Here is a 26,553-nt window from a genome sequence, read left to right on the forward strand (position 1 = left end):
GCCGCTCTCGGATAATAAAGTAGTTCATAACAATGCCGATCAAGATAAATAGGAGAATAAACTCATTATTGTGCATACATGTAAAATATGTCAATAATTAAATACACACACACACACACATATATATATATATATTGTGTAATCTATTTACATTACCTAGTTATTTGATAATAACAATTATTACTCCTCTTGATGTGAATTGTGAGAGGATTTCTGTTTGTCTACTTCTTCCAGTAAACTGGTTTTGTCTGGACTACTCGTTTGACCGTTATTACCAATATTAGTAGTAGCTGGGGAAGAAGAATCTTTTTCTTCAGCCAAATCATTGTAATCATTAAAATTACGTGAATTAGGTATTATTTTAATGCCTAACTCTGTTTCTATAGCTAATTTTTCCCAAGGATCATTTAAAGTCCATGTATTTGATAATTCAATGTTTGTATAATTTTTGGCCATTGATGGTATTATTTTAACAGTGTCATTTATTTGGAAAAATGTCAAAAAAGAACTACTATCGGTAGTACTATTCTCGTCTCCATTTTGGAGAGTACCTAACGTATTTGCCGGCACATTATTTAATAGTTTTAAAGTAGAGTTTCTTGCTTTTAGGTTAACATTATGTAACTTTTCCAACTCTTTAGATAAGTTCGAACCATGTGATTTATGATCACCGGTTATCGATGCTGTTATTAGTTCATTGACCCCCCTTAATTTATGTAAGCTATCATTATACTCCTGGAAATGCTCTATTCTATCCAGATATTCTTCAAAGCTTAGGGGTTTATAGTCCATTGGACCATACCATTTGTTCAAAAAGGATGATTGTTTCATGGTAGCTCTAGCAATAGCAACGCTTGAAAGCACACCTGAATCTGAAGTGACATCTTTTAATTTACCCGTTTTGGAATCTTTAACTTTAACTGAAATTTTAGTGGGGTCAATGCCTTCTCTATAATATTTTTGAATATCGTTGAAAAAGGCCTTTTCTCTGACAGCTTTTGCTTGTTCATACCACGGGTCATAATCAAAGAAGGTCAATCTTAAAAACTCTAATAATGACTGCCCCAAAAGCCCACAGCCACTAACGAAATAAAACACACGGGTGAAATTTGTATATTTTGAATCAGTGTTACTATTGTTTTCGTTGTTTTGATTCTTGTTTTTCTTGAAGGTAAAAGTAAACCAATGTTTATCATTATTATTTCTACTATTATTAATAGTAGTACGATTGATGTTTCGAGTCCCGGCACCAAATCTTGATAAATTTGAGATAGTAGCAGAGGAGATATTATTGGTGGTAGTAGTAGTGTTAATAGGATTAACGGCATTAGGAGAAGTAGGTTGTAAAACATATATTGGATCTCCAACTTTACCACCAAATCTGTTTAGACTTGGTATATCCGCAATATTTCTTTTCACAGTGGTATTACTGGTCATGTAGGGAAATGTTATTTTAATAAATTTTCTTAAAAATTTATAGCCAATAAAAGTTTGAATGGTTAATAAAGTCCACAACCCCCAGCGACAATCGCTCCCTGGAACAAGGGGTCCCCACATTCTAAGCCCTATAGAAGGTCGATTATAAAAATGAATGGTTTCTGTATCATCAGCGTCATTGGGGGATTTGGCATTTTTAATATTATCATCAGTTGATGATGGTGGTGATGATGACTTATCTGGTGGCGAATATAATCCCATAATATGTTGTTGCTGATAAATGAATTGATCAATAAGACAGTCAATAGATTTAGTAAGGAAAGTATATATTATATATATATATATATATATCTTTTTTGTGTGTTATTTTTATATTGAACTGCTTTATAATAAATTAAGTATTCTTTTTCTAGTATTATGTATAACCGAGAAAGGGGAAAAAATTTTTTTTAATAATAACCAGATAAACCCTTTTAAAAAAAAAAAAAAAATATATATATATAATATATATATAAACCTAATCTTATCATAGTGTACGATCAAACAAAATATCATTTATCAATAGCTACAATTATTTCTAGCTTTCACAATCACATTGAGCTAAAAAACAAAAAAAAAAATCTTACTTACATATATATGTATACACATTTGATGTAGAATTATGTCATCATTAATAATGATAGTAAAGCCAATAACTATTTAAGCAGGATTACAATTCATCAAGTTCAACTTCCTCAACTTCTTCATCAGCAGTAGTTTCTTTTTCTTCCTCTTCTTCTTTTTCAGCTTGGATCTTTTTTGTTAAAATTTCATCACCATCTACACCGTTAGCCCCATTTTCTTTAATGAATTCAATAAAACTTTCAATGTTTCTGGAACCGGAATAAATGACAGGTTCAGCATCTTTAGCGGCTGGATACAAGACAATAGTTGGGAAAGAAGCAATTTCAATATCAAAGATATCATTTTCAGTAGAGTCAACTTCACCAATGACAACCTTAGAAGAAGCATCTTCATCAAAGGCATATATGTTAGCTAATTCCTCATAAATAGGAGCCAATCTTTTACAATGACCACACCATGGGGCATAGTATTTAACCAAAACATCTTTGGTTGAATCATGAACAATAGCATCGTGACTCTTACCAACAATCTTGGTAACGTTAGTTTCTTGAACTTCAGGGATTTCTTCGGATTTAATGATTGGTTCCAATTTGCCATTTTCGAAATCAGTAACAAACTTTTGGATTTCCTTTTCCTCCAATTGAATATTAACTTTACCTTCTTTTTTTAAGTTGGCAAATTCTTCATCGCTTAATTGTTCTAAGCCATACTTGTAATTGGTATTAATATCATGAATAACAAATAATGGGAATTGTTCCTTCATATTCAAGTTAGTAGCATGTCTACCGTATTTAGAAGCATCCAAAGCGGCAAAATTAATTTTACCTCTGTATTCTTTACCCAAAGTGGTAAATAATTCAGAATAAGACTCACGTTCTTCTGGAGTGGTATAAAAGAAATAAGCTAATGGAATACCAGAGTCCATATAACTTTCAAAAGTAGAACCGTCAACTTCACCAAAGTATGGTTTAGATTCAATAGAGATCCATTCAACAATGTGATCTAGGGTAGTATTTTTACCCGTGAAAACAATTGGATCAGAATTGTTTGAACCGGGGTGGTATAAAGATAAAACACCCTTTTCGGTATTGTTAGATGGTGATTGTTGTAAAAAGGTAAAATAATCTCTGTATAGGTTTGCAGCTTTATGGAAGGTTTCGTTCAAGTTTTCAACACCGGTGTCGACGATAACAACTTCAGTAGCTTCACTAATCAAATCTTTCAAATCTTGTTCATCTTCAACAACTTGAACACTTGGTAAAGCTTGTTTCTTCATGTAGTTGATAATGCTATCCTTGTTTCTAGCACCTTCATAGTCACTGGGTGGCAAATCAACACCTCTAAAGATTTTCAAACTTGGATAGCCTTTAATGCCATGTTCCATACATAGATCTGATTCAACGGTGCAATCAATTTGAGCCAATGGAATATCGTATTTTTTTAATTCAGAAGCAGCGCTGACATATTCTGGAGCCAAGTTCTTACAGTGACCACACCATGGAGCAAAAAATTCAGCCAAAACTAGAGAATTTTCCTTAATGAAATCTGGAAAAGTTTCAGTAGTTAATCTAATAACATCAGAATCTTCTGGAGCAGTGGCTTCTTGTTGTGCGTTTGCAGTAATGGCACTGCCTGCTAAGAACATTATAAATGAATTGATGACGGTTTTGTTATTGAACAACATTGTTTTGGAGTTGGTGTTTGTTTTGGTTTTATGATATTTATTGTCCAATTATTTTTTTAAATAAAATTTTTTGTATTTTATTTTTTTTTTTTTTCTTTCCTTTATATATAAATATATATATTTATTTATTTAAGTTGTTATAAGGGTTATATATATATATATATATATAATTGAATTAGTAAGTTACAAACAAAGCCAGCCACCTCGCCTTGATTTGGTTAATAGCAGAAAAAAATTTTTTTTTTTTTTTGGTTTACGTGTTCACACACACACACAAAAAAAAAACATTTTGAAATAGAATGTAAATTATTATTGTTTTGTTGTTAATAAAAAACTTAAACCACATGCCTTATGCCAAATTGTACGTAAATAAAATCGAAGAGAGAGGGTAAGCAAACTTATTTTTATTTGTGTAAATTAGTCAGCTAGTTTAGTACTACTTTAAACCCGTACCTCTTTGTTTTTCTTTTGTTAATGTGTTAAAGGCCCCGGACAGAATATAAAAAATTGTAAAGTCTAGTCCGAAGTAAGCAAACCGAAACGTCATCGGTTTACAGTAGGCACAGCAGGGGGTAAAAAAGAAAAACGCCTATTTATATTATATTATATTATATTATATTATATTTTAAGGGCGGCTATTTTTATCTATATTTATATAAAAAGGGGAAGTGGGATAGTATTATTACTAATAGCAATGGCAACAATGTTATGTAATTGATAATAGTAATCTTCTTCCTCTTCTTTTTTTTTTTTTTTTTTTTTTTTTAATTTATATATACATACATATATATATATAAATAAGGAGCGGGGCCGGTGTTTAGAGGGAATCATATTCTTATTATAAAAGATCGCTATATTAAAGATAAGCTTCAAATAATATTCTTATTTTTACCATAACAATTACAATCAATCAATCAAAAGAAAAGAAAAAAAAAGAAAAGAAATATATATAACTAAATGAACTTAATTTCTAGTAATACTGACCTGGATAAAGAACAGATTGTCAAATTATTAATCTCAACTTTGGATGAGTTCGGTTATAGCCAAAGTAGTTCCAAATTAAGGCAGGAAGCAGGCCTATCATATATAGAGCCTATTTTAGCTTATACTAATGACTTTTTTACCATATTGAAAAATAATGACTTTGAAAAGATAAATTTATTACTGTTGAGTAAATTACCTTTTAATGGGGATGCGGAGTTTATTAGGAATAATGTTGACAGTCTAGATTTTAAAGATTACGAACCACCTGATACCAGTAAAATTACCAACGCCAACACTAAATTCCACACCTGGTTATCTATATTATTATATGACTTATCATATATTCAATCGCATGGGAATGTTGCCAGTAATAACGCAACTTTTTTCAGTGTCACTACTACTAAGATATTAGATCTCTACATCATAGTACAAACGCATTTTTATTTTTGCTTATTACTTGATAATGATGGAAGGGATCTATCCTTAATATTATTGAGAAAATCTTTATTTAAATATTTAGAATTAGTCGAAAGCAATAGCAGGTATAATAATACGTCATTATTAACAAAAAAGTTTAATTTACTCGAAGTGTTGCCCCTTTCGATTACTATGGATTCCTACAATATAAACACGAGCCTCAAAAAAAATACCCACAATAGTAACGATTTTTCAATATTTGCTGATAAAAATTTTATTATCCAGCTAATTAAAAATTCCTTTATATCTTACGATGTTTTGCCACCAAATGGTAGGTTGTTATATTTATTAGAGAAAGGTTTAGAAAGTTCTTCCAATAGTTCCAATAATAGCGGTGATTGTTCATCTATTATAGGCGTTCCATTTTATAACTCGACGCTTAATATGATACCCTTTATTCCCAGATTCAAACTTTTGTTAGAGATACCCGTTTTGAACAATAACGACAGCTTCGTTATTAAGTTTTCCAATAATGGCAAAATGTTGGCTTTGGGAGTTAATACTGATGAAAATGGTGATTATAGGAAAGTTGCCATATATGACGTGGATAATATTCTTAACAATGCTACATTGCGGTGTTATCTATCCGTAGAACAATCTTTACTATTCAAAGCAAACAACAATAATAATAGTAATAGTTCCACAAAAAAGTTTAATATTGTTAATTTACAATTTTCTTCAAATGATGATAAATTGGTCACCTGTTCCATATCCGGTGATGTCAACGTTTATGATTTAGCAATTATTCATGATAGTATAGGCGATGACAACAAAAATCAATTTACTAATAATGCTTTTGAAAATATTGATTACAATTGCGAAGAAACTACGGCAATACTTTACCCTATCTTAACCTTTGCAGTAAATGATCCATGTGGAATTTCAAGAACAACCAAGCTCTCAGAAAAAAATGATAATTATAACCATCTACACAAATATACAAGAAAATCATTGTATATAAAATCATTAATTATAACACATATTTCCAAAAGAAGTTTTAGTTGTGATTGGATTGGCAAAAAAGAACAGAGGTACATTGTTTTAGGCTCTCCTGATAGAGGTATTACGATTATTGATACCCTAACCAAAACTACATGTTCATGTCAGATAGGTTCCACCAAAAATAAGAGTTTCCCCTTTGTTGTGGATGATTTGAAAGTTTTCAAAGATAAATACCTACTTGTTTGCTCAAGAGATGGCAAGGTAAATTCTGTGGTTGATGTTTTCCAAATTATAAAAGAACCAAGAATAACAACAAATTCTGTTACCACTTCCACTGCTAGTACTAATACCAAAGCACGTTTCTTATTGCTGCACGTACACAGCATAGACATTTTAGGCAAAGTCACCTCTTTGGAATTACCAAAAATTAGTACTAATACTTTTAAAACTAACAGTAATATTGACACTTTGATGTTATTAACTCTTGATGGCAATGAATTACAATTGTGGGATTGGAAAGAAAGTATACTAAGGCAGAAATATTATGGCTCTATCCATGAAAAAGTCATTATAAAAGGTTGTTTCATAGGAACAAAAAATCAGTACATTAGTTGTGGTTCTCAAGATGGCAAAATTTATATTTGGAATACCAATATGGGGAATTTGGTTGCAGTGTTGAATTCAGAAGACACATCACTATTATTAAATCAACATGTTTGTAACATGGTTACTGTAAATCCAATAAATCCCAACATTTTTGCATCTTGTGGTGATACTGGGTATGTAAGCATATGGGAAGTGATGTAATGATCCATTCGAACATTAAATTCTCGTTTAAATTGTTACATATATATATATATATATATATTGTTATATACTATTATATATCATAACGAATAATACATATAAAACAACAACAATAAAAACGAGGAAGAAGGGGAAGGTGAAGTGAAGTGAAGTGAAATGAAATGAAATGAAATAGAAAATTTTTGTTGTTACAAATAACATGTCTAATGCTCAATTTCTTGTGTTAATTCCATAGCTTCTCTTCTTCCTCTATGAACGTCTAGTAATTGAAAGATAGGGATAGCTATAATTAACAAAAAAAATAATAAATAAAATGAGTATCTGATATTATGGGTTTTGTCAGTAATTAATCCAACCAAGGTGGGCCCCACAATACTAGATCCTTTATCTGTTATACTGAATAGACTAAAAAATGTAGATTCCTTCCCAGGAGGTATCATCAAACTGAAAATGGATCTTGATGTGGCATTTAATGCACCTAGAGAAACACCATACCAAACAGCTAATAGATACATTTCTCTTTCAGATTGAAGACCAAATTTATTAAAGTAAAATCCCAAAATACCATATAATGGGATAAAGGAGGCCCATATAATAATATAAACCATAGCAGTGTTTGGAGGTCTCTGTAAATATGCGCTGATAAACTGGGGTATGGAAAACGCACCCACAATGGCAAAAACTAAAGTCAAAATACTTACAATAACAATACTCATCATATCCATGTTCAAGTTTGTTTTAGCAAATAATGTGGCAGTGGAATTAATTGTGGTTATTGAATCAGAAATAATAAACCATCCAATAAGAAAAATAACAACATCCTTTAGGAGACTGGCATGTTTAAAGGCTTCAAATAACGATTCCCAACTAAACTCTAGATGTTGACACAAAACTCTAAAAGTTAATTTTTTACCTCTATTAGATTCCTCAGCACGGTAATCCTGTAGCAAATATTTCATTGGAATCTGGAAGAGTAACCACCACACACCAACAATTAGAATGGCATATTGTATAGTCTCTGTGGATTTTTCATTTAAAATGTCCTTTCTCTGCTTCGAGCCAATGACAATCATACATATTATTTGGACAACCAAAGCACTCAAATATCCAATACTAGATCCTCTACCACTAACAATTGTTGTCAATTGGTCCCTGGTAAACTTTTGGTCTAAGGAATCGCTTGTTATTGTACCTGGTAAATTTTTGAAATGCTCACTAACAATAATAGGTAACAAGGAATTTCCAACAACATTAACTACCCCGTAACAACAGTTTGTTAGAATACTTAGAAAAGCTAACATATAAAACTGTGTATTGTCCAAGAAACTTACGAAAATAGTGGAAATTGCACCTAGTATTCCAAATACTAATAGCATTTTAGTTTTGAAAACCACGGTTTTATCGAAAACATCAACTAGCCCCGAAATAGATATTACTAGAACGGTCTGGAATAACACACTTGATGAAAAAGTGTATAACGCAAAACTTGATGTATCGATATATATAGAATTATTAAACAAACCCAAGACACATTTCTTATCCGTAGATGAAGTGTTGCAATGTTTCGAGTGATCGTTTAATAAAACACCATTTCTTCTGGCAAATGATTCCAATAAAATCGGTACATAGGTGGAAACGACAGATACGATAAAGGGTTCGCTAGAAAATAGATAAAAATACCAACCTAAAAAATTTCTATTCGTTATAGGGTTTGTAACCAATTGTAAATCATCATGTATTTCTTCGTAAATACGTTTAAACCTGGACAAAAATGACCAAGTTGGTCTGGTAATTGTAAAATTCATTCCTCTTCTGTTTTCACTGTTGTCGTTATTATTAATATTAGAGGATTGTATATTGGGTAAGGTTGATAATGATGATAACAAAGGAGATGAGGCATCTGTTTGTGTACTAAATAAATTAGCCATATTGTTGTTGTTGTTGTTGTTGTTGTTGTTGTTATTATTATTATTGTTATTATTATTATTCAAATACCCGGAAGATGATGAAGAGGCAAAATGATTACCAAATTTATCTTTTCCATTAGTAGCTTTATCATTGGTGGTATTTGAATCTATAAGATTTTTATTGACACTATAATTACTTAAGGGTGATGAATTCAACCCATTCCTTGGGACCTGGTTGCCTCCTAAAGTAGAATCCTTATAATTATTAGGCAATGATTGATAATTTGACATTCCTACCTACACAGTCTGTTCTTTATGTGTGTTTTAATAATGTCTTTATCTCTATTGGTTAGTTTTTATAAACCTAGTGCTAATTTATTATATAGTTTGAGATTGGGTTATTTGTATGGATGGCAATTGGTGAATGAGGTTTTAAAAGAAGAGGGAAAAGAAAAAAAAGTAAAATTAAAAAAATAAAAAAAAAAAACAATAATGATAAAACCTCCCTAAATTTTTAAAATGTGAGGTTTATATTTATTTATTTTTTTAGGGCTTTGAAAATTGTTATTTTGAACAAACAATAACAAAAATTATTATTATTATATCATAGCCCTAAATCAGGTTAGTAACATTTTCATTACTTGACGATCGATCATTTCCTTTTCTTTTTTAACCAATTAAACTTATTCACTAAAAACCTTTTTTTTTTTTTTGTATCCCTCAATCAACTACTTATACATGCAATAAAGTAACAGAATATAAAGGAAGAGAGAAAGGAAAGCCTACATCCATATAAATAAATCATGAATAATGATATTCCACCACTTATAAACAAATCATGGTCTACATTTGTCAACTGTTGGTTAAAGAAAAAACCCCTTCAAAAAAAAATCAATTTCCCCCAACTACAGAAAACAATGATTATCGATAAATATGTATTACCTAAGCTATCTTCAAATAATATCAGTGTAACAAATGAATTGGTTGGAAATGAAATTAATCAATGGCATATACATAACCCTAACATCACTACTGAAGATAATGTTTCTTCAACCACACCTCTGGTCATGCTACATGGCTATTTGACTAGTAGCATGTGTTATTACAAAAATATACCTGAATTGAGTAAAAGATTTAGAGATATTTATTTACTGGATTTACCGGGTCATGGGGGGACTCCATTATTACCACATATATCCGATATTCGCTTAAATTATGAAAGACCGCTGCCGCTAAAATACCATTTTATACCAACCAAGGATTCTAATGGTAAAAAACTTGAGTTTGAAATAGATTTCCCAATGGAATACCCCAAATACAGGCATTTGGTAGATACTATTTGTAACACTGTATATGCGGATACTATTGAACAATGGAAATTCGACTCCAAGATAAAGGGTAAAATTAATTTAGTGGCCCATTCCTTTGGTGGTTATGTGTCTTTCAAATACTGGTTTAAATATCCTAAAAGTGTAAATAAAATTGTGTTAGCTTCCCCACTAGGAATGGAGCGTAACATATTTAGTATCAACAATTTATTGCACGGGAAGACCAAATATCCATTAAATTATCGAGACCCGTCATCTAAGTATTATTTAAATCCTAATGTCAAAGTTCCCAGGTGGTTGTTCAATAACCAGTATAAAATTTTCGAATATTTGGGACCCTTGGGAGCTAAAATTTTATGGGCCTTCATAAACAAGAGATATTCAAGGCAGGAAGTAGAATTTAGAAATTATCTTTTTGATCAAATGTATTACATGGATTGCAAGAAACAGGAATTAAATCTAAGCGTCCTCAAAGAGCTTTTTACGCCATTTTTAACTGCTATTGATCCGATATTAGATTATAAAATTCCCCATCATAAATTACTGGTTTTATTCGGTGACCATGACTGGATGAACAGAAGTGAGAGTGGAAGGTTTGTAGAAAACTCGTGTATAATACCAAGAGCTGGCCACAATTTGTTTCTGGACAATCCGGAAAAGTTCAATGAAAAAGTAATAGAATTTTTAAATAATTAGAAAAGTTTATAATAGATAACATTATATAAAAAACCTGACATTAGGCAACTAGAGCACATAAAGCTGCACCTACACCGGAACCATCTTTTGCAATAAAAATATGAACTTTACGTTCACCATCTGGACCAATGGGACTTAGACTTAAGGCGTGTCTTAGCATTGATCTATACCCTGGGTAAAATTCAACAACACTACCGTCGCAGCCAATTTCCACCTCGCCATGATATCTCCTATTCAAACATTTAGTTTTGATCAATATAGCAGCAAGGGGAACAGCAGCCAAGTAGGCAGATCTCCTAGAAATGGCCCTAACAATCTTCTGTATACACACTCTTTCTTGCAAATTAGTTGGTAGTCTTAAGCTTTGTAATAAATTCAATTCTGTTTCTCTTAAATCCGTGGAATCATCGATTTCAATGTGACTCAAGACTTCAGTTGATAATTCAAATGGGGTAGACAATCTATGTGGTAAAACTTTGAACTGCTGGAAAAGTAGTTCCTGTTGATGCAAATCAACAAGAATAATTCTTAATATTTCACCTAAAAACATCCCACTGATTCTTTTCTCAAACAAATGGAAACCGGGATTGGGACTAATTTTTTGATCCAAGATAATATCATATTTGGTAGTGGGCAATACCTTCAATTCGTTGTCAAAAGACCCCCATTCAGTGTTAATACACATATAACGTTTACCTTGCTTATTAATCAAGTCATCCCTTAACTCAGCAGGTAACTTTTTAATATTAGCAATCTCCTCCATATAGCAACCGTTGGTCCCGGTGCCAAAAATACAGCCAATAACAGGCTCACTGATTTCACCAACGGTTAAACTATCACTATTGACAGAACGATAACAATGGCTTAAAAACGTCCCTACTGTGTCGTTACAAAGAGCAACAATTTTTACATTGGCCAATTCTAGTTTATTTAATTGATCCTGTAATAACTGAACAACATCTTTACCAACAGCATCATTTATTTTAAAGCCTTTAGTCCATCTGATTAAAGTACCTGCACTTAAAGAAGTTTGATCAACGGGATAACTAAAAGTAAACCCCATTTTAAAAATTTCCTTTGCACCATCAGGATGATATTTATTCATGAAGACCTTAATTCTCCTGGCTAAAAACCCAAATAATTCTTCGCTCGTAACAGTGTCATCTTCTAAATACTCAAGGGGAATTTTGGTCTTTAATTGTTTTAATTCAAAAGTATGATCCCCGTTTAAAGTTACAGAACACACTCTAAAGTTGGTGCCACCTAAGTCGCAGGCCATTAGAACACCTTTTTCGGTACCATTGGGTTTATCTAAAACGAATGTTGGAATCATGGGTAGACCCTTGGAACTGGTACTAGTTTGGTGGTCTAAACCGGACTCCATAGATTCGATGAAATATGAGGTTAATTTACATATTTCGTCACTTTCTATAGTTAATTCTTTAACTATCTCTTCGGTTTTTTTTTGTAATTCTTCTTGTTTAATCCTATGTAAGCTTTCAAATGACATGTTGTTTAATTTTTTTTTTAATTTTTTTTTTTTTTTTTTTCAGTTTTGTATTGTTTTGTGATTTGTTTATAATAATAATAAAAGTTGAAAGTTATATATCTATATATATATATAAGTTCGTGTTAAGAATTCAAGGATAATTATAAATTTATCCCTTCCCCCTTGTTTTTAAGTTAAATTGATAAACAAAATTATTTTTTCTTGATTATATTCCATCAGTCGTACGTATTGTTATTGCTATTGAATTAGTTTTTCCTTCTTTTCATTTTATTTTGATTTAATTTATCTTCCACTTTGTTCCTCCTCGTTATTTTTTTTAAGCAAAATTATTGATGGAAATTCCATTGTTGTATAACACGGAAACATGGGATTTGTGCTATTATTATTACCAATTTATACAATGTGGGGAGGCAGAGGTGATAATACGCACAAAGTATTTTTTTTTTTTTTACCCTTTTTTTTTTACCCTTTTTTTTCTTTCACGTTTTTCTCCCCTGTTCCCGCTACCCCCTTTTTCCCTTTTAAGACACGTTGCTTGAAAAGCGGAGAGTAAACAAAAAAACGTGATAATATTACCCGGGTACAAAAGATAGAAATTATAATAAATTCTGGGAGTCTTTCTACCTTTTCTTTTTTTATTTTCATATTTTCATATTTTCATATTTCCATTTCATGCTCAGGTCCCAAAAAAACATACTAGTTTCCATTTTCGCAGGGCTTTTCTTTTCTTATCACAAAACAAACAAAAACTATAACCAACTTTTTACTATAAACAAACAGCTGTAAAAAAAAAAAAAAAAAGAAAAAAACTAACAATAGTTTAATTCTTTCTTTTTTTTTTTATCTTCCCTTCCCCTTGCTTTCTACTCATGTTTAATATTGCTAAAAAATTAGTTAAATCTTTTGAACAAAGTGTTAATGAAACACTATCTTCTGCTGTATCCAATGGTCAAGATTCATATTTTCACAGTATTCCCCAACAGTTGTTACTAGGTAATTACAGTAATGATGGTGAAATACAATACTCTTCATTACATGGATTAAGGGTTTTGTATTGTGATGAAATACAAGTACAATTACAATCTTTTTTTGACTACATTGTAGGACTCAACGATGTCCCATTGCCTTTAACCTTTAATACTCATGGCTTCCCATTTCCGGATTATAATGCTATATTTGAAATCATAAATAGTCAGCTAAAAAATGGTTACAATGTCAAATTTAATGTGTGGAGCGGCAAAGGCGGTGTCTACAGAGATGTGTACATGAATCTACAACCTCAAACTCAGGAAGATCACTTACAGGAAATTTCACTGAATAATGAGTCGTACCAAGAAAAACAGCATCAATATGTTAAACTGTTTGATACTTTAGGGTTCAAAGTTCAATGGCAACCATTGATTGCTTCTACTTATACATACCATATATTGACCATCTATAACCAATCAGGCGCAGCCTTTCAAGCTGGTCTAATTCCACAAGAGGATTATATTATTGGTTGTCAAGACGGGTTGTTAGCTACTGGTGGAGAAAATTTATTATATGATATTTTGCAAAGTAAAAAAACCCAGGATCTAGTTTTATACGTTTATAATAGCGCTAATGATTGTGTTAGACCAGTTACTGTCCATTTAGATGATGAAGGAAGATTAGGTTGTAATGTAGGTTATGGATATTTGCATAGAATACCTACTCCTTTCAATAATTCCACTGAACCTATCAAGGCTACTGCTGTGGATACTCCTAAAACAATTAGTACGGAGTTTACTAATGAAAACTCGGACCAAGTTTTCCAACCTTTTATGGTTAATCACCTCAAGCCTTCTTCTTCTTCTTCTTCTTCTCCTTCTCCTTTTACTACTGCTACTACAAATATCAGAACTAGAAAATATCATCACAGTAACGTCAATAGCAATAACAATGATACAAATTTGTTAACTGATTTAGTAGAACGTGACGTGGATAATACAAGTAATAATGGTAGTAGCATTAGTATTACTCCACCACCCATTATTAACAAAAAATAATCCAATCATAATTACTAAATAACTTTTTTAATTGATAGCAGATAATACAGTTATGTAATCGTTTTTGTAATAATAGTAATTGCCAAATTATTTCTACCAAAGGCGCACTATCTTGTGTGTCTCATATAAAAACAAAAAAAAAAAACAAAAAAAAGGCAAAAAATTTGGTTGCTAAGAGATTCGAACTCTTGCATCTTACGATATCCGAGTATTCACATCAACAATGCGAAAGTAATTGATTACTTGAATCGGACGCCTTAGACCGCTCGGCCAAACAACCGTAACTGATATCTTGTTATGAAGTAGAATTGTGTTTATCACAATCCGTACAGAATATAGAATGATCGGTTAATAAAAGATCGGTTAATAAAAGATCGGTTAATAAAGGATCGGTTAATAAAGGACCAACCAATAATAATATAACATTGTCGTGTCAACATCGAAACAAGAACAGAAACAGAAACGTGAAAATAAATCGTATATAAAGAGAGGATTTATTCAAGAGAAATCAATTGTGAAATTAGTTATAATATATAAGTTATTAGTTAAAAGTATATAAAAGATCAAGCAACAAACTATTACATCTGCCTTGATATAAATAGTAAAGTATCAAATCTGTTTACTAACCCTGCCCCTCTCAGTATATCCTCTCTGCGACATAACATATCTGGTCTTTTCAAGCATGACTCGTCATGAATAATAATAATTATGGGTTTAGATTTGATGATTATTTTTATTTTCAATATTCCCATTGTTAGTTCTGGTTGAACTTGATAGGTAATGTCTTAATAAATGTGATAACCAATTGTGATATATGTTCAACAGTATTTCATATTACGATATGTTACGATATTTAATAGTTATGAGTTGTATCTTGGTTCGACATTTCATTTCCTTTTGCTCGTTCTCATCCATATTTAAGCAACAAATTTTAAAAAAAGAACTAGACTATATAAACTATAGCAAATGATTTATTTTAATATTTCTTTTAATATTTCCATTTATATGTTCTATATAATTTTTTTTTTTTTTTTTTTTTTTTTTTTTCACCAATCATCACTGCGACATTTTTATCTCATCGTATGATGTCCTGATGATTCCACTTGAAGGTTCCTAATAAAATACCATAAATACTTTATAAAAAAAAATCTCTTTCATCAGTACAGTTAATCTCGTAACAAAAGTCATAAACTCTTTTCAATAGCTTTCACTATGTGCCACACACACACGTCTATATCAATAATATATACTTGTGATGACATGTATGATATACAACATTTAGACCACTTTATTCATTTTTTTTTTATTTTTTTTTTTATTTTACTATGTACTTCATGTAACACATGGAAGTGTAAAAAGGGTTATTTATACATAGAAATATGTTATTTTTACTGATTTTATTTTTGCTATATTTTACTGCTCTATAACATATGCTAAAAAACTAGCAAATTTCATATGACTGTTTAACTTTTCAACTTTATTGTCCCCCCACATAATCAATTTTTACACTAGATTGACATGTTGGGTCAAAATATCTAATAAAATTACGTTATAAGATAATAGGTGCATTGTAAATTATTGTACCGCTACACATTACCGATGATCCACTGTTCCATATTATCATTTAAATAGTTATTTAAGCTGACAAATCAGCATCTAAACAATGTAAAGGGAAATAGCAGAGAAAAAAAAAAAGTATATATATTTCTACCCAAAAATAAACATTAGATGATTTGGTATTTTTTTTTTTTGTTCTTCTTCTTTTCCAGTAATAGCCAATGGCATAGGGGAAATAATAAAATTGGGTTAGAAATACTCAAAAACAAAAAAAAAAAAAAAAAAAAAAAAAAAAAAAAATTATTGATTGTAATTATTATAAAATTTTAATTATATTAGGAACTGTACGTGCTTTGTTATCATTGTTAATTTTTGGCTGTGTTTTCTCTTCTTCCTTGAAATAGAGAATATCCTTTTCTTTTGGTTTTGTTTTTTATTTATTTATTTTTTTTTTTTATTTTATTTTTTTATTTTATTTTGTTTTATTTTTTTTTTTGTTTATTTTTTGCTCTTATTTTTTATTCCTCTTCATTAAAAATAATAATAATAATAATAATAATAATAATAATAATAATAATAATAATAATAATAATAATAATAATAAATTAATATCAACACTAAGCTACTTAAGCAGCGATTTCTGCTAAATCATTTTTAGGTGTTTCTTCAATTATCTCTTGGGCTTGCTCCTGTTCTTCATTTGCTTTGGTTTGTGGTTCAAAAGTTGGTGGTTCAATCTGAAATTCACTTAAATCCAAATTGGATAAGGTTTTTTCAATTTCTACAACAACAGGATTAACTGAATCAACTCTTTCAGCATCATCTTTAATACACCATTTTTCCCAGTCTTTAGAACGTATAAAATATTTACTTAATATATCTTGATCGGCTTGGTTTTCTATATTTGTCTGTCTACCGGTAGCAATTTCAACTGGAGAATTTTCTGAATTACGAACAATTTCGCATAATGCGCCTAGTATAATTTTAACATCTCCACCAAAGGACATATTGACCACTCTGTAGAATTTAGCAATCAAAGATATTGGAACATAGCCATTATCCTTGGCAAAATGACACCTTAAATAAAAGTCTTTACTCAAGTTTTCTACACTAAAATAATATTCAATTTGTCTAGCAACATTATTGACGGCAACATATGGATGAGGCAATGTAAAGAGTTGATGATTGTAAAATGCGTTGCCGTTATAATTTTGTTGCTGATAGTTGTGATTATCACTATAGTGGCGATGGTAGTGGGCATGATGATTATTGTTGTGGTATTGACGTATACTGCCACCAGTGTATTGATTCTTATATCTGTAACCGTTGGTAGCGGTAGTATTATTGTTTACCGTTCCATTGATGTTGTTGCCGTTGTTATTATTCCTCTGATAATATTTTGCACGTACGTTACCATTATTGCCGTTATGAAAACGGTGTCCACCAAAATTGCTAGTATTGGTTGGAATATATTGGCTGTTTTTGAATGGAGCAGTAGCATTGATTTGAGGTACAACATACATTGGTTGCTGCTGTGGCTTAACAAAATGTTTATTAGATTGAAAATTACCATTCTGAACATTCAAAGATTCATTGTTGTTATTATAATAGCTTCTTTTGCCATTATGGTAGTGATGATTATAGTGCTGTTGTGGTGCATTATTGCTACCGTTCTTTTTAAAATTTTTTTTATTAATAGTGTTATTGGAGTCACCTTCTGGTTGAAGTTTTGATTGCTCTGAAATATCTTCTTCAACTGAGGGGGCGTTTTTGTCATCAGCGTCTTCTTGCTTAGAAGCAGCTGTATTTGTAGGTTTTTTTTGTTCTTTGGTTTCACTAGATGATTTCTTATTGGATTCATCTTTTTTTCTGTTACTTGAAAGATTGCCACCATTATCTGCAAGGACATTTTCTTTGTTAGATTCAGCGCTGTTAGTAGTAGCATCAGAAGTCTTCTTTTTCGATGATCTTCTTCTATTGTTGTTACTACCATTGGGTTTCTTGGAGGCATTTTTTTTGTTATTACTTGTATTACCGCCGTTAGATTTCTTACGATTGGAACCTGTTGAAGTTGAACCTACAGTTATAGATACATCAATGGGAACCCATTTTTCCTTGCCACCAGTAGATTTTACAGGGGGAAGGGTACTACCATTAACAACAGTGGCATTAGGGGTAATATTGGCAACGACACCACCATCATTAGTAGTAGTAGTAGTAATAGAAACCCCACTTTCCTTTAAAATGGTTTTGGCTTCTTCAGCAGAAGGCCATTTATGAGAATCAGTAGCACTAGTGGCAACAGTTGTTTTTGGAACCTTCTTCCAAGGAGAAGTAGTTGGAACTGGGGCTGGAACTAAAGTTTTTTTAGCAGTTTGTTCTTCTTGCCCCAGAGGTTTGCTATCATTGACAACAACATTTGATGGGATTTCTAAAATGGGTTTGGAATCAGACATTATGCTTTTTTTTGTAGTTATCAAAGTAGAATACTTTATTCCTTAAAAGTTGAGATGGATTCTTCGATGTAAGCTTTTGATTTTGTTTTTTTAATAGCGAAAATGTGATTGTATATAGATATGAAATTAAGAATATATAATTCGATATAGTGGGGAAATAGAAATAGAAGAGACAGATGAAATGAGGGAAAGAAAAAAAAAAAAATTTTTTTTCCACTATTTTGTTCTTTCTGTTATAAAGTGGGAAAAAGGAAAAGTGAAAAAAAATAAAAAAAAAAAAAAGAAAAAAAAGAAAAGAAAAGAAAAGACAAGAAAAAAACATTTTGTTTTCCATAGAAAATGCGTAGAATATATATACATATTTTTTTTGTAATTGAACAAAAAAAAAACCCACACCCCCCAGCGCTTTTTTTCCAAGTTCATTGTACAAACAAAAGCATTATGTACGAAATGCGTAGATCAAAAAAAAAAAAAAAAAAAAGAGTTAATTTTTACCAATTAGAAAACGGCAAATTTTATAAGCGCAAATTTTATAAACGTAAATTTTTTTTTTTGTGTTTGCTGGCCGTGTGAAATATTTACAAGTGAATATCGGACTGTAGTTATCAACATCCTCGTTGTTTCGCATTCTCATTGGTTCGGATATTGCTTTGTCCTTCTTTCTCTTTCTCTTTCTCCCTATCATACTATTACCACCCCATAATTCGTGTCAGAAACACCCGCATGTCATTTTTATTTTTTATTTTTTATTTTTTTTTTATTTTTTTTTTTTTTTTATTTTTTTTTTTCTTTTCATTTTCAAGAATAAATACTAAAAAAATTTTTTTTTTTTCTTTCCTTTTTCTTTTTGTATTTTACAGCTGTTTCTCTTTTTCTTTTTTTTTTTTTCTTCCTTTTATTATGTTACAAGACCGGAATGAACTACTAGGGAAGCTAGTATACGAAGAGATATATTTCACTAATTTGATGTTTAACAAGGAAAGAAAAAGAAAATATAAACAAAATAGCAGCAATAATCAACCGAGTGATAATAATAATAATAATAGTAACAAATTACACAAAATTATGAATATTAATAAAGAAATTGATAAGAATAAAACTAATACAGGGATGAATAGAATGAACCATACTACTGCTACTGCAACAGCTTCCAAAACTCTTTATAAGACAACATTTCAGAAGAAAATAGTTAATAATTATAACAAAAACAAAAGCACTCCTATAAATACCAAAAATCTGGTTAAAAATACTCTGTACCATAATAATAACAACAATAATAGTAATAATAATAGTAATAATAATAGCAATAATAATAGCAATAATATTTATAATAATATTTATAATTCAAATTCAAGTACACGTACTTATGATAATGGTGCAAAATTACTAAAAAACATTTATTTGCAACAAAACATATTGTATAATAAATCAACCAGGTTACAAGAACGATCTAAATCGAAATATGAATTCGACCAAAAACGTTTTAACTATTTTAAGGATTATATTCAACGTTTAGGAACCAAGTTTGATATAATTAACAAAAAGTCTACTATTGATCTAACTTTAGCCGTTGAACAATTTAATGAGAAATATATCAGGGAAAATGGCTGCATTCCAATTAACCCAGACAAACCTAAAATACAAGTCAAAAAAACTATTTCTTCAGGCGCAGAAAAGGATAACAGTAAAAATAAAACGGCAACAACCAAAAAAGACCAACCTCATATTGTGGATCCACAACTTTTAATAGATTTTAAACTAAAAATGGAAACATATAAAAAGTTGCATGCAAAAAGATTGAAGTACGATAGATTGTTAAATGAAATAACACAAAACCATATCCCAAAAGTATATTCCACTTCTAAAAGCTCAAATTTCCAATACTTAACCAATTGTATTGGTGCGATACATTTAAACAATACAATATGCTTTAGTTTAGATGTAGAAGCCTATGAATTTAAAAATAATACATTGACAGAAATAGGGATATCTATTTATGATCCAAGGATACAAAGTACTTATGGACAAAGTGTAATTTTGGAAAACTATCATATTATAATCAAGGAATCTTTGCATTTAAGGAATCATAAATATGTTTCTTGTTTTAAAGACTGTTATACTGTAGGTGAGAGTTGTGTTTTATCTCTACAAAATGCCGTTGATTTAATACAAAGTTTAATAAACTATTACTTAAAACCGGTTACTGATGAGGATAAAACTTGGAATAGGGCCCTGGTTGGTCACAATGTTAAGGGTGATTTGAAATGGTTGAAAAACTTAAAGATTGAATTCCCAGATAATTTGGATTATCAGTTAACCTCACTAGTCTTTTCCAATGACGAAAACAAAATTATAACTAGCGATAAAACTTTAGTTCTAGATACTGAGACCTTATATTCTCATTTTTATGGTAAAAGTCATTGCAGTTTGGGCAAAATTTTGAGGCTCTTAAATTTGCCACATGCCTATTTACATAATGCTGGTAATGATGCATATTACACTTTAAATTTATTACTGCATTTAACCGATATAGATTTCAGAAAATATAAAAATTTAGATGATATTGAATATGTTCAAAGATCAATTGTTGCACTATATAAGAGGCTAAATCAGGAGGAAAAAATTATACCAATGGTTTACGAGACTCTATTAGATGAAAAGAGACATGACAATAATAGTAACAATGGTAGTTTTGGTGCCAGTAACAACAGTACTAATAATAATGGGTTTTCAACAACAAAAAATATTTCTCAAACAGAATTTGGTGGTATAAAGTTTTATAACTCTTTTGCAGAAGTATTTGAAAGCAAGTTAGCTTTAAATTTTAATACAAAAGATGGAAAATAAAAATTCAAATATTTATTAAAAAAGAAAAAGAAAACAATTGTATATGTTGAGAGAGGAAAAAATATGGATACCCATATCGTATAGTGTTGGTCAATCTCTTATTTATTACTGTAATTTTTTTTTTTTTTTTTTTTGTTATTTTCCCACTCTTTTTGGTAGGTATTTGAATATATTTCGTAAATTTAGGATAAGGGTTATTATTAATCCGTTTACTTACTGGACTTTATTTATAACATATTTCATTTTTTTCACATTTAATGTAATGTATTAATACTAATTAAAAAAAAAAAAAACATATATATATATATATATATATATGTCTGTGCTCTATGTGTAAAAGAAATTTAAACACATTCAGTCTAAAAAAAAAAATAAAAAATTGATTTTGCCCAGGATCGAACTGGGGACGTTCTGCGTGTTAAGCAGATGCCATAACCAACTAGACCACAAAACCAGATTTTTTAATCTATCGTAAGCGTAACTCAGGATTAGTCGTAATAATTACGGGTTCGGATTATGGTAATTAATTCCTTGCTCTATTTAAATCCTTACATACAATAATAATAAATATTATTTAAAACCATGAATCAATCAATTAAATAATTGTATGTTATTTACTGTGTTCATCGTTTGAAGTTTCTGTTCATGATCTCAACTACCTACTGTTTGTATCATTAAATAACTTTACTTTTACTTTATTAATTTTAATAATTTGTGAAGTGAGCATTCCTTATTGAAATTCTATTATTGTACAACAAAAAGTAAACAAAAAAAAAAAAAGGGTGCCGTATAGTGTAAAAATCTATAAATCATAGTTTAAAAGAAAATTTTTTTGTTAAGAATCTTGTAATTAATTAAAACCTATATTAAATTACTATGCATTTTTTTTATGCTTTATGTTGGACGCTCTTGTTGCCTTTTCGATCATTTTATCCTGAACAACAAAAAAAAAAAAAAAAAATAAAGGATTTATATTTTTCGTAAATATTTTAATATAATTTCTCCTGGATTGAGATAATTTTCTGAAAAGTACGAAAAAAATACAAGCTGGTTATTTATCAATATATATGTCTTGTATTTTATTTTTACGGTCTGTACTATTATATGATAAAAAAATAATAATACATTTTTTACGGAACGCAGCATTTGGAATATATTTTATGTAATATTTTTAATTCACTCTACTTTGATCTTGTTAAGAAGTAACAATAGATTCACCATGATCTACAATGTTTACATTTTTCGTGTTTTAATCCATATATTTTTTTTTTGGGGATTTTTTTTGGGTTTATTTGGGTTGTTTTTTGGGTTATTTTTTTGGATAATTTTTAAGAGAAAAAAATAACAATAACATTCTTTCAATATTTGTATTTAAAATTGTTTATGTGTTTGCAGTCGTATCTACATTTGTATTCGTATCTGCATTTGCGTTTATAATACTAATGCATTTAAAAAAAAAAAAAAAAGGTTTTCTCCTTTTCATAATCATAAAAGAACCAGCCAATTTTATACACACTTTTTTAATATCTTGAGATAAAACTAAATTAATTTAAATTAAAAAAAAAAAAAAAAGGAAAATCAGAAGAAGGGGCCTCCGTGGTATTAAAATATTTTTATCTGTATTGCAGAAAAAAACTTCCTCATATTCGTGTTGTCTTGTGGCTTGATACAACAAAACTTGTATAAATAAATAAATAAATAAATAAATATATATATATATATGTATATTATTATCCTATATGCCTTAGTATCGTTAGTTATAGAAGTTTGCCTTACTGTTTCTCCATTAATAAATATATACATGTATTTTGACATATTTATCTTTACCTCATTATAAGCTTAAAGTTACACGCATAAAATTGACTAAAAAATACCTTTACATATATACAACCATGCGTAGGAATATTTTAAAAAAATCTTTATTTTTTCTAGCAGCTTCTTTGATGGAAATAGTTTCATGCTCTCCAACAATTATTGATATCGATGTTCCCTTTGTTAATTACATAGATACTTTCTATTATTTCGATGGTGATAATGACGGGCAGGTTACCGTCAAACCACGTGACAACGGGTTGTCTGTAATCGTCCAAAATTCTGATAACATCTGTGATGTTTTGAAAACTGGCAGCATTGTGTATACGATGGATGGCAAAGAAGAAACCACAACCTTAGTTACTTGGGATAGCGAATTTTGTGATGTTATTACTTATAATGGCCAAAAGTTGAACTGGAATAACGTATTAGTTTATGCATGTGATGATTCCTCCGCTAGTTCTTCGTCCACAGTTATTGAATCTTCATCTACCGCCATTAGCTCTGCCTCTGCAGTTGAATCATCTGCCGTTATTGGGTCTTCATCTACAACCATTAGCTCTGCCTCTGCAGTTGAATCATCTGCCGTTATTGGGTCTTCATCTACAACCATTAGCTCTACATCTGCAGTTGAACCATCTTCCGTTATTGGATCTTTATCTACAACCATTAGCTCTGCCTCTGCAGTTGAATCATCTGCCGTTATTGGATCTTCATCTACAACCATTAGCTCTGCCTCTGCAGTTGAATCATCTGCCGTTATTGGGTCTTCATCTACAATCATTAGCTCTGCCTCTGCAGTTGAATCATCTGCCGTTATTGGGTCTTCATCTACAACCATTAGCTCTACATCTGCAGTTGAACCATCTTCCGTTATTGGATCTTTATCTACAACCATTAGCTCTGCCTCTGCAGTTGAATCATCTGCTGTTATTGGATCTTTATCTAAAACCATTAGCTCTGCTTCCATGGTTGAACCATCTGCCGTTATTGGATCTTTATCTACAACCATTAGCTCTGCCTCTGCAGTTGAATCATCTGCCGTTATTGGATCTTTATCTACAACCATTAGCTCTGCCTCTGCAGTTAGAACGTCTATTATTATAGAACCTTCATCTACAACTATTAGCTCTGCCTCTGAAGTTAGAACGTCTATTGTTATAGAACCTTCATCTGCTTCTATTGGATATGCCTCTGCAGCTGGGTCATCCAATGGGGACTTTGTTTCCTCTTTAAGTTCCATTTATGCTTCTTCTACTTTATTGAGCTTTTCATCCATTCCTGTGGATGCTGAATCGTACAGTATTATTGATACAGCCTCTCATACTCCTAATAACTTTTTATCTTCCTCAAGCGTGGTTTACAGCTCTTCTGTTTTGCCAAGTTTATCTGTGCCTACGGATGTTTTCAAATCATCTAGTGATATTGCAGCTTCTATTACCACGACTGGATCGAGTAGTTCTACAATTATCTCTTCGGAGTCTTTAAGCTCTAATTATGACAATTTCAATACAGGATCTTCCTTTGTTTCTGTATCTACAGCTCTATCTCCTGATCCTATTATTACCTCTTACTCTTTACCATCAACATCGATTATTATTTCTACTTCATCTTCCTCCTCGTATATTGATGACAGTATTACTTCTACAGTCATTTCTAGCACTACCATTCCAGCTACCGCTTCGCTTTCCTCTTTGCCTCATAGCAATTCCGCAATTGACTTTAAAACGGGTTCAGATATTGCTTATACTTCCGGTAATACCGCAGGAGTTTCGGTTCCCTCCTCACATGCTACCCCCATTTCATTTTTTTCTGTTAGTAACACAAATGGGAATACCATTACCGGTGTTATTTCAGGTTCTGAAACCATAAGTACTCCAGATGTCTCGCATACAATTTCTATGAGTACCAGTAGAGTACAAACGTTTGTTCTTCAAACCTATATTACTACCATAGACAATACCATCACCTCATATACCACCTATTGTCCATTAACCACTGGATCCACGCATTCCTCATTATATAGCAATAGTAATGCTGCTACCGTTAGGGAAAGTATAGCAGTTGTTGGACCTGCACCAATAGCCACTTCTTATGTTACTAGATATGTTACAGAAAACACTAATTCTGGTGAATTGGTTATTGCCCGCCCAATAACCGTTAAATCGGTTGGTACTAACAGTTTATCAACTAGCACGTATGTCACCTATACAACTGTTACTATTACTACCGAAAAACAGCAAATCACCTCTGAAACTATTGATTTGGGTTTAACTACTGTTTGGGAAACTATCACCTCTTGTGCAGGTGTTAGCAGATGTGTTGTTACTAGTTCTCCACTTGTTTCCAGTATTACTTCACCTTTATCTGCTACTACCACCAATACCGTCACTTCTTGGGAAACTTTATACGGAAACAATATTGTAACCTCTGTTCCATACAATGTTATTCATACTGCTTTTGTTCCAGTTGTTTCTACCAGTACGACGGTTTCTGGTATTGTAACCCCTACAACCATTAGAACTACACCGTTCGCCACTGTTGCTACTGCCATTCAGGGTTCAGCTACTACTATAATTACTTCTATTATTCAACAACAATCTAGCAACAACAACAACAACAACAACTATATTTTAAGCACTCAAGGGGTGAGTAGCGTTGCCGGTACCAATAGGAGTGGTACTAATAGTAGTAACACTTATGGTAATGTTGTTACCACGGGTGGCATTTCTATATACGAAGGTAAAGCCAACAATATTATTTTTAGTAAGGTTATAAGTTTATTAGTTGTTGGAATTTTAAACACTTTTTTAATTATTTAGGAACCTAGTAACATAAAGGTTTACTATGAGGAATAAATAACAATGAATAATAGTTATTAACACATTATTTATTATAAATAAATAAATAAATAAATAAATAAATAAATAAATAAATAAATAAGTTATACATATAAATTTATGAATAAAATTTAGGCCAAAGCTTTTTCTAATAAAGCATCTAATTTACCAGAAGAATCCAAACTTTGTAAATCGGAGTTACCACCGATATGTTCGCCCAAAATATAGATATTTGGAACAGTTCTTTGATGGCTGATTTCTTCTAAAGCATCTTGAATTTCAGAGCCATTATCCAAATTGTTTAACTGTAAGATCTTGATCTTGTCCTCTGGAATTTTCTTGTCTTCTAATAAAGTTTTCAAAGTAGCTTGGCAATATGGACAGTAAGTTTTAGAAGCAACAAAAATTTTGTTGTTAGAAATTAATTGTTTTACTAATTTGATAGTTTGAGCGGAGACCATTTTGTTTTCAGTTTTTTTGTTTTTGTATACCAAGTTCCTTACAATGAATATGATTAATAGGGTGACTAATAAATAGTTGAGATCTAGCATTTACTGAATATCAACTTTTTTTTTTTTGTAAACTTTTTTCCTTTAATTTTGAGTTTAAAGGAAATTG

General features: G+C 30.7%; 11 protein-coding genes and 2 non-coding genes across 13 annotated transcripts; 5 read left to right on the forward strand and 8 right to left on the reverse strand.

Moving 5' to 3' along the window:
• Positions 1 to 180: 180 nt before the first annotated feature.
• MGR1 (Mgr1p) lies at positions 181 to 1,698 on the reverse strand (the record flags this gene model as incomplete). The annotated part of the gene is made up of 1 exon (XM_046079330.1): positions 181 to 1,698. One exon carries the CDS (start codon positions 1,696 to 1,698, stop codon positions 181 to 183), a length of 1,518 nt encoding a protein of 505 aa, XP_045933489.1.
• Positions 1,699 to 2,146: 448 nt separating this feature from the next.
• On the reverse strand, positions 2,147 to 3,745 carry PDI1 (protein disulfide isomerase PDI1; the record flags this gene model as incomplete). The annotated part of the gene is made up of 1 exon (XM_046079329.1): positions 2,147 to 3,745. The coding sequence occupies one exon, from the start codon at positions 3,743 to 3,745 to the stop codon at positions 2,147 to 2,149; it is 1,599 nt and encodes a 532-aa protein (XP_045933490.1).
• Positions 3,746 to 4,702: 957 nt separating this feature from the next.
• GID7 (glucose-induced degradation complex subunit GID7) lies at positions 4,703 to 6,955 on the forward strand (the record flags this gene model as incomplete). The annotated part of the gene is made up of 1 exon (XM_046079328.1): positions 4,703 to 6,955. One exon carries the CDS (start codon positions 4,703 to 4,705, stop codon positions 6,953 to 6,955), a length of 2,253 nt encoding a protein of 750 aa, XP_045933491.1.
• Positions 6,956 to 7,158: 203 nt separating this feature from the next.
• Positions 7,159 to 9,153, reverse strand: ATG22 (Atg22p; the record flags this gene model as incomplete). Its single annotated transcript, XM_046079327.1, has 1 exon — positions 7,159 to 9,153. One exon carries the CDS (start codon positions 9,151 to 9,153, stop codon positions 7,159 to 7,161), a length of 1,995 nt encoding a protein of 664 aa, XP_045933492.1.
• Positions 9,154 to 9,665: 512 nt separating this feature from the next.
• On the forward strand, positions 9,666 to 10,886 carry SCDLUD_003838 (uncharacterized protein; the record flags this gene model as incomplete). The annotated part of the gene is made up of 1 exon (XM_046079326.1): positions 9,666 to 10,886. The coding sequence occupies one exon, from the start codon at positions 9,666 to 9,668 to the stop codon at positions 10,884 to 10,886; it is 1,221 nt and encodes a 406-aa protein (XP_045933493.1).
• A 40-nt stretch (positions 10,887 to 10,926) lies between these two features.
• Positions 10,927 to 12,396, reverse strand: SCDLUD_003839 (uncharacterized protein; the record flags this gene model as incomplete). The annotated part of the gene is made up of 1 exon (XM_046079325.1): positions 10,927 to 12,396. One exon carries the CDS (start codon positions 12,394 to 12,396, stop codon positions 10,927 to 10,929), a length of 1,470 nt encoding a protein of 489 aa, XP_045933494.1.
• Positions 12,397 to 13,265: 869 nt separating this feature from the next.
• Positions 13,266 to 14,423, forward strand: GRH1 (Grh1p; the record flags this gene model as incomplete). The annotated part of the gene is made up of 1 exon (XM_046079324.1): positions 13,266 to 14,423. One exon carries the CDS (start codon positions 13,266 to 13,268, stop codon positions 14,421 to 14,423), a length of 1,158 nt encoding a protein of 385 aa, XP_045933495.1.
• Positions 14,424 to 14,588: 165 nt separating this feature from the next.
• SCDLUD_003841 lies at positions 14,589 to 14,703 on the reverse strand. The gene is made up of 2 exons: positions 14,665 to 14,703; positions 14,589 to 14,633 (listed from the first exon to the last, which is right to left on the reverse strand). It is a non-coding gene; the product is annotated as a tRNA-Leu (tRNA).
• Positions 14,704 to 16,606: 1,903 nt separating this feature from the next.
• SCDLUD_003842 (uncharacterized protein) lies at positions 16,607 to 18,436 on the reverse strand (the record flags this gene model as incomplete). The annotated part of the gene is made up of 1 exon (XM_046079323.1): positions 16,607 to 18,436. The coding sequence occupies one exon, from the start codon at positions 18,434 to 18,436 to the stop codon at positions 16,607 to 16,609; it is 1,830 nt and encodes a 609-aa protein (XP_045933496.1).
• A 966-nt stretch (positions 18,437 to 19,402) lies between these two features.
• Positions 19,403 to 21,283, forward strand: SCDLUD_003843 (uncharacterized protein; the record flags this gene model as incomplete). The annotated part of the gene is made up of 1 exon (XM_046079322.1): positions 19,403 to 21,283. One exon carries the CDS (start codon positions 19,403 to 19,405, stop codon positions 21,281 to 21,283), a length of 1,881 nt encoding a protein of 626 aa, XP_045933497.1.
• Positions 21,284 to 21,663: 380 nt separating this feature from the next.
• SCDLUD_003844 lies at positions 21,664 to 21,737 on the reverse strand. The gene has a single exon. It is a non-coding gene; the product is annotated as a tRNA-Val (tRNA).
• A 1,438-nt stretch (positions 21,738 to 23,175) lies between these two features.
• SCDLUD_003845 (uncharacterized protein) lies at positions 23,176 to 25,917 on the forward strand (the record flags this gene model as incomplete). The annotated part of the gene is made up of 1 exon (XM_046076762.1): positions 23,176 to 25,917. One exon carries the CDS (start codon positions 23,176 to 23,178, stop codon positions 25,915 to 25,917), a length of 2,742 nt encoding a protein of 913 aa, XP_045933498.1.
• A 149-nt stretch (positions 25,918 to 26,066) lies between these two features.
• Positions 26,067 to 26,396, reverse strand: GRX1 (dithiol glutaredoxin GRX1; the record flags this gene model as incomplete). The annotated part of the gene is made up of 1 exon (XM_046079321.1): positions 26,067 to 26,396. One exon carries the CDS (start codon positions 26,394 to 26,396, stop codon positions 26,067 to 26,069), a length of 330 nt encoding a protein of 109 aa, XP_045933499.1.
• Between the last annotated feature and the right edge of the window lie 157 nt (positions 26,397 to 26,553).

This window comes from Saccharomycodes ludwigii, chromosome V (genome assembly GCF_020623625.1).
Source record: "Saccharomycodes ludwigii strain NBRC 1722 chromosome V, whole genome shotgun sequence".
NCBI classification, from domain to species: domain Eukaryota; kingdom Fungi; phylum Ascomycota; class Saccharomycetes; order Saccharomycodales; family Saccharomycodaceae; genus Saccharomycodes; species Saccharomycodes ludwigii.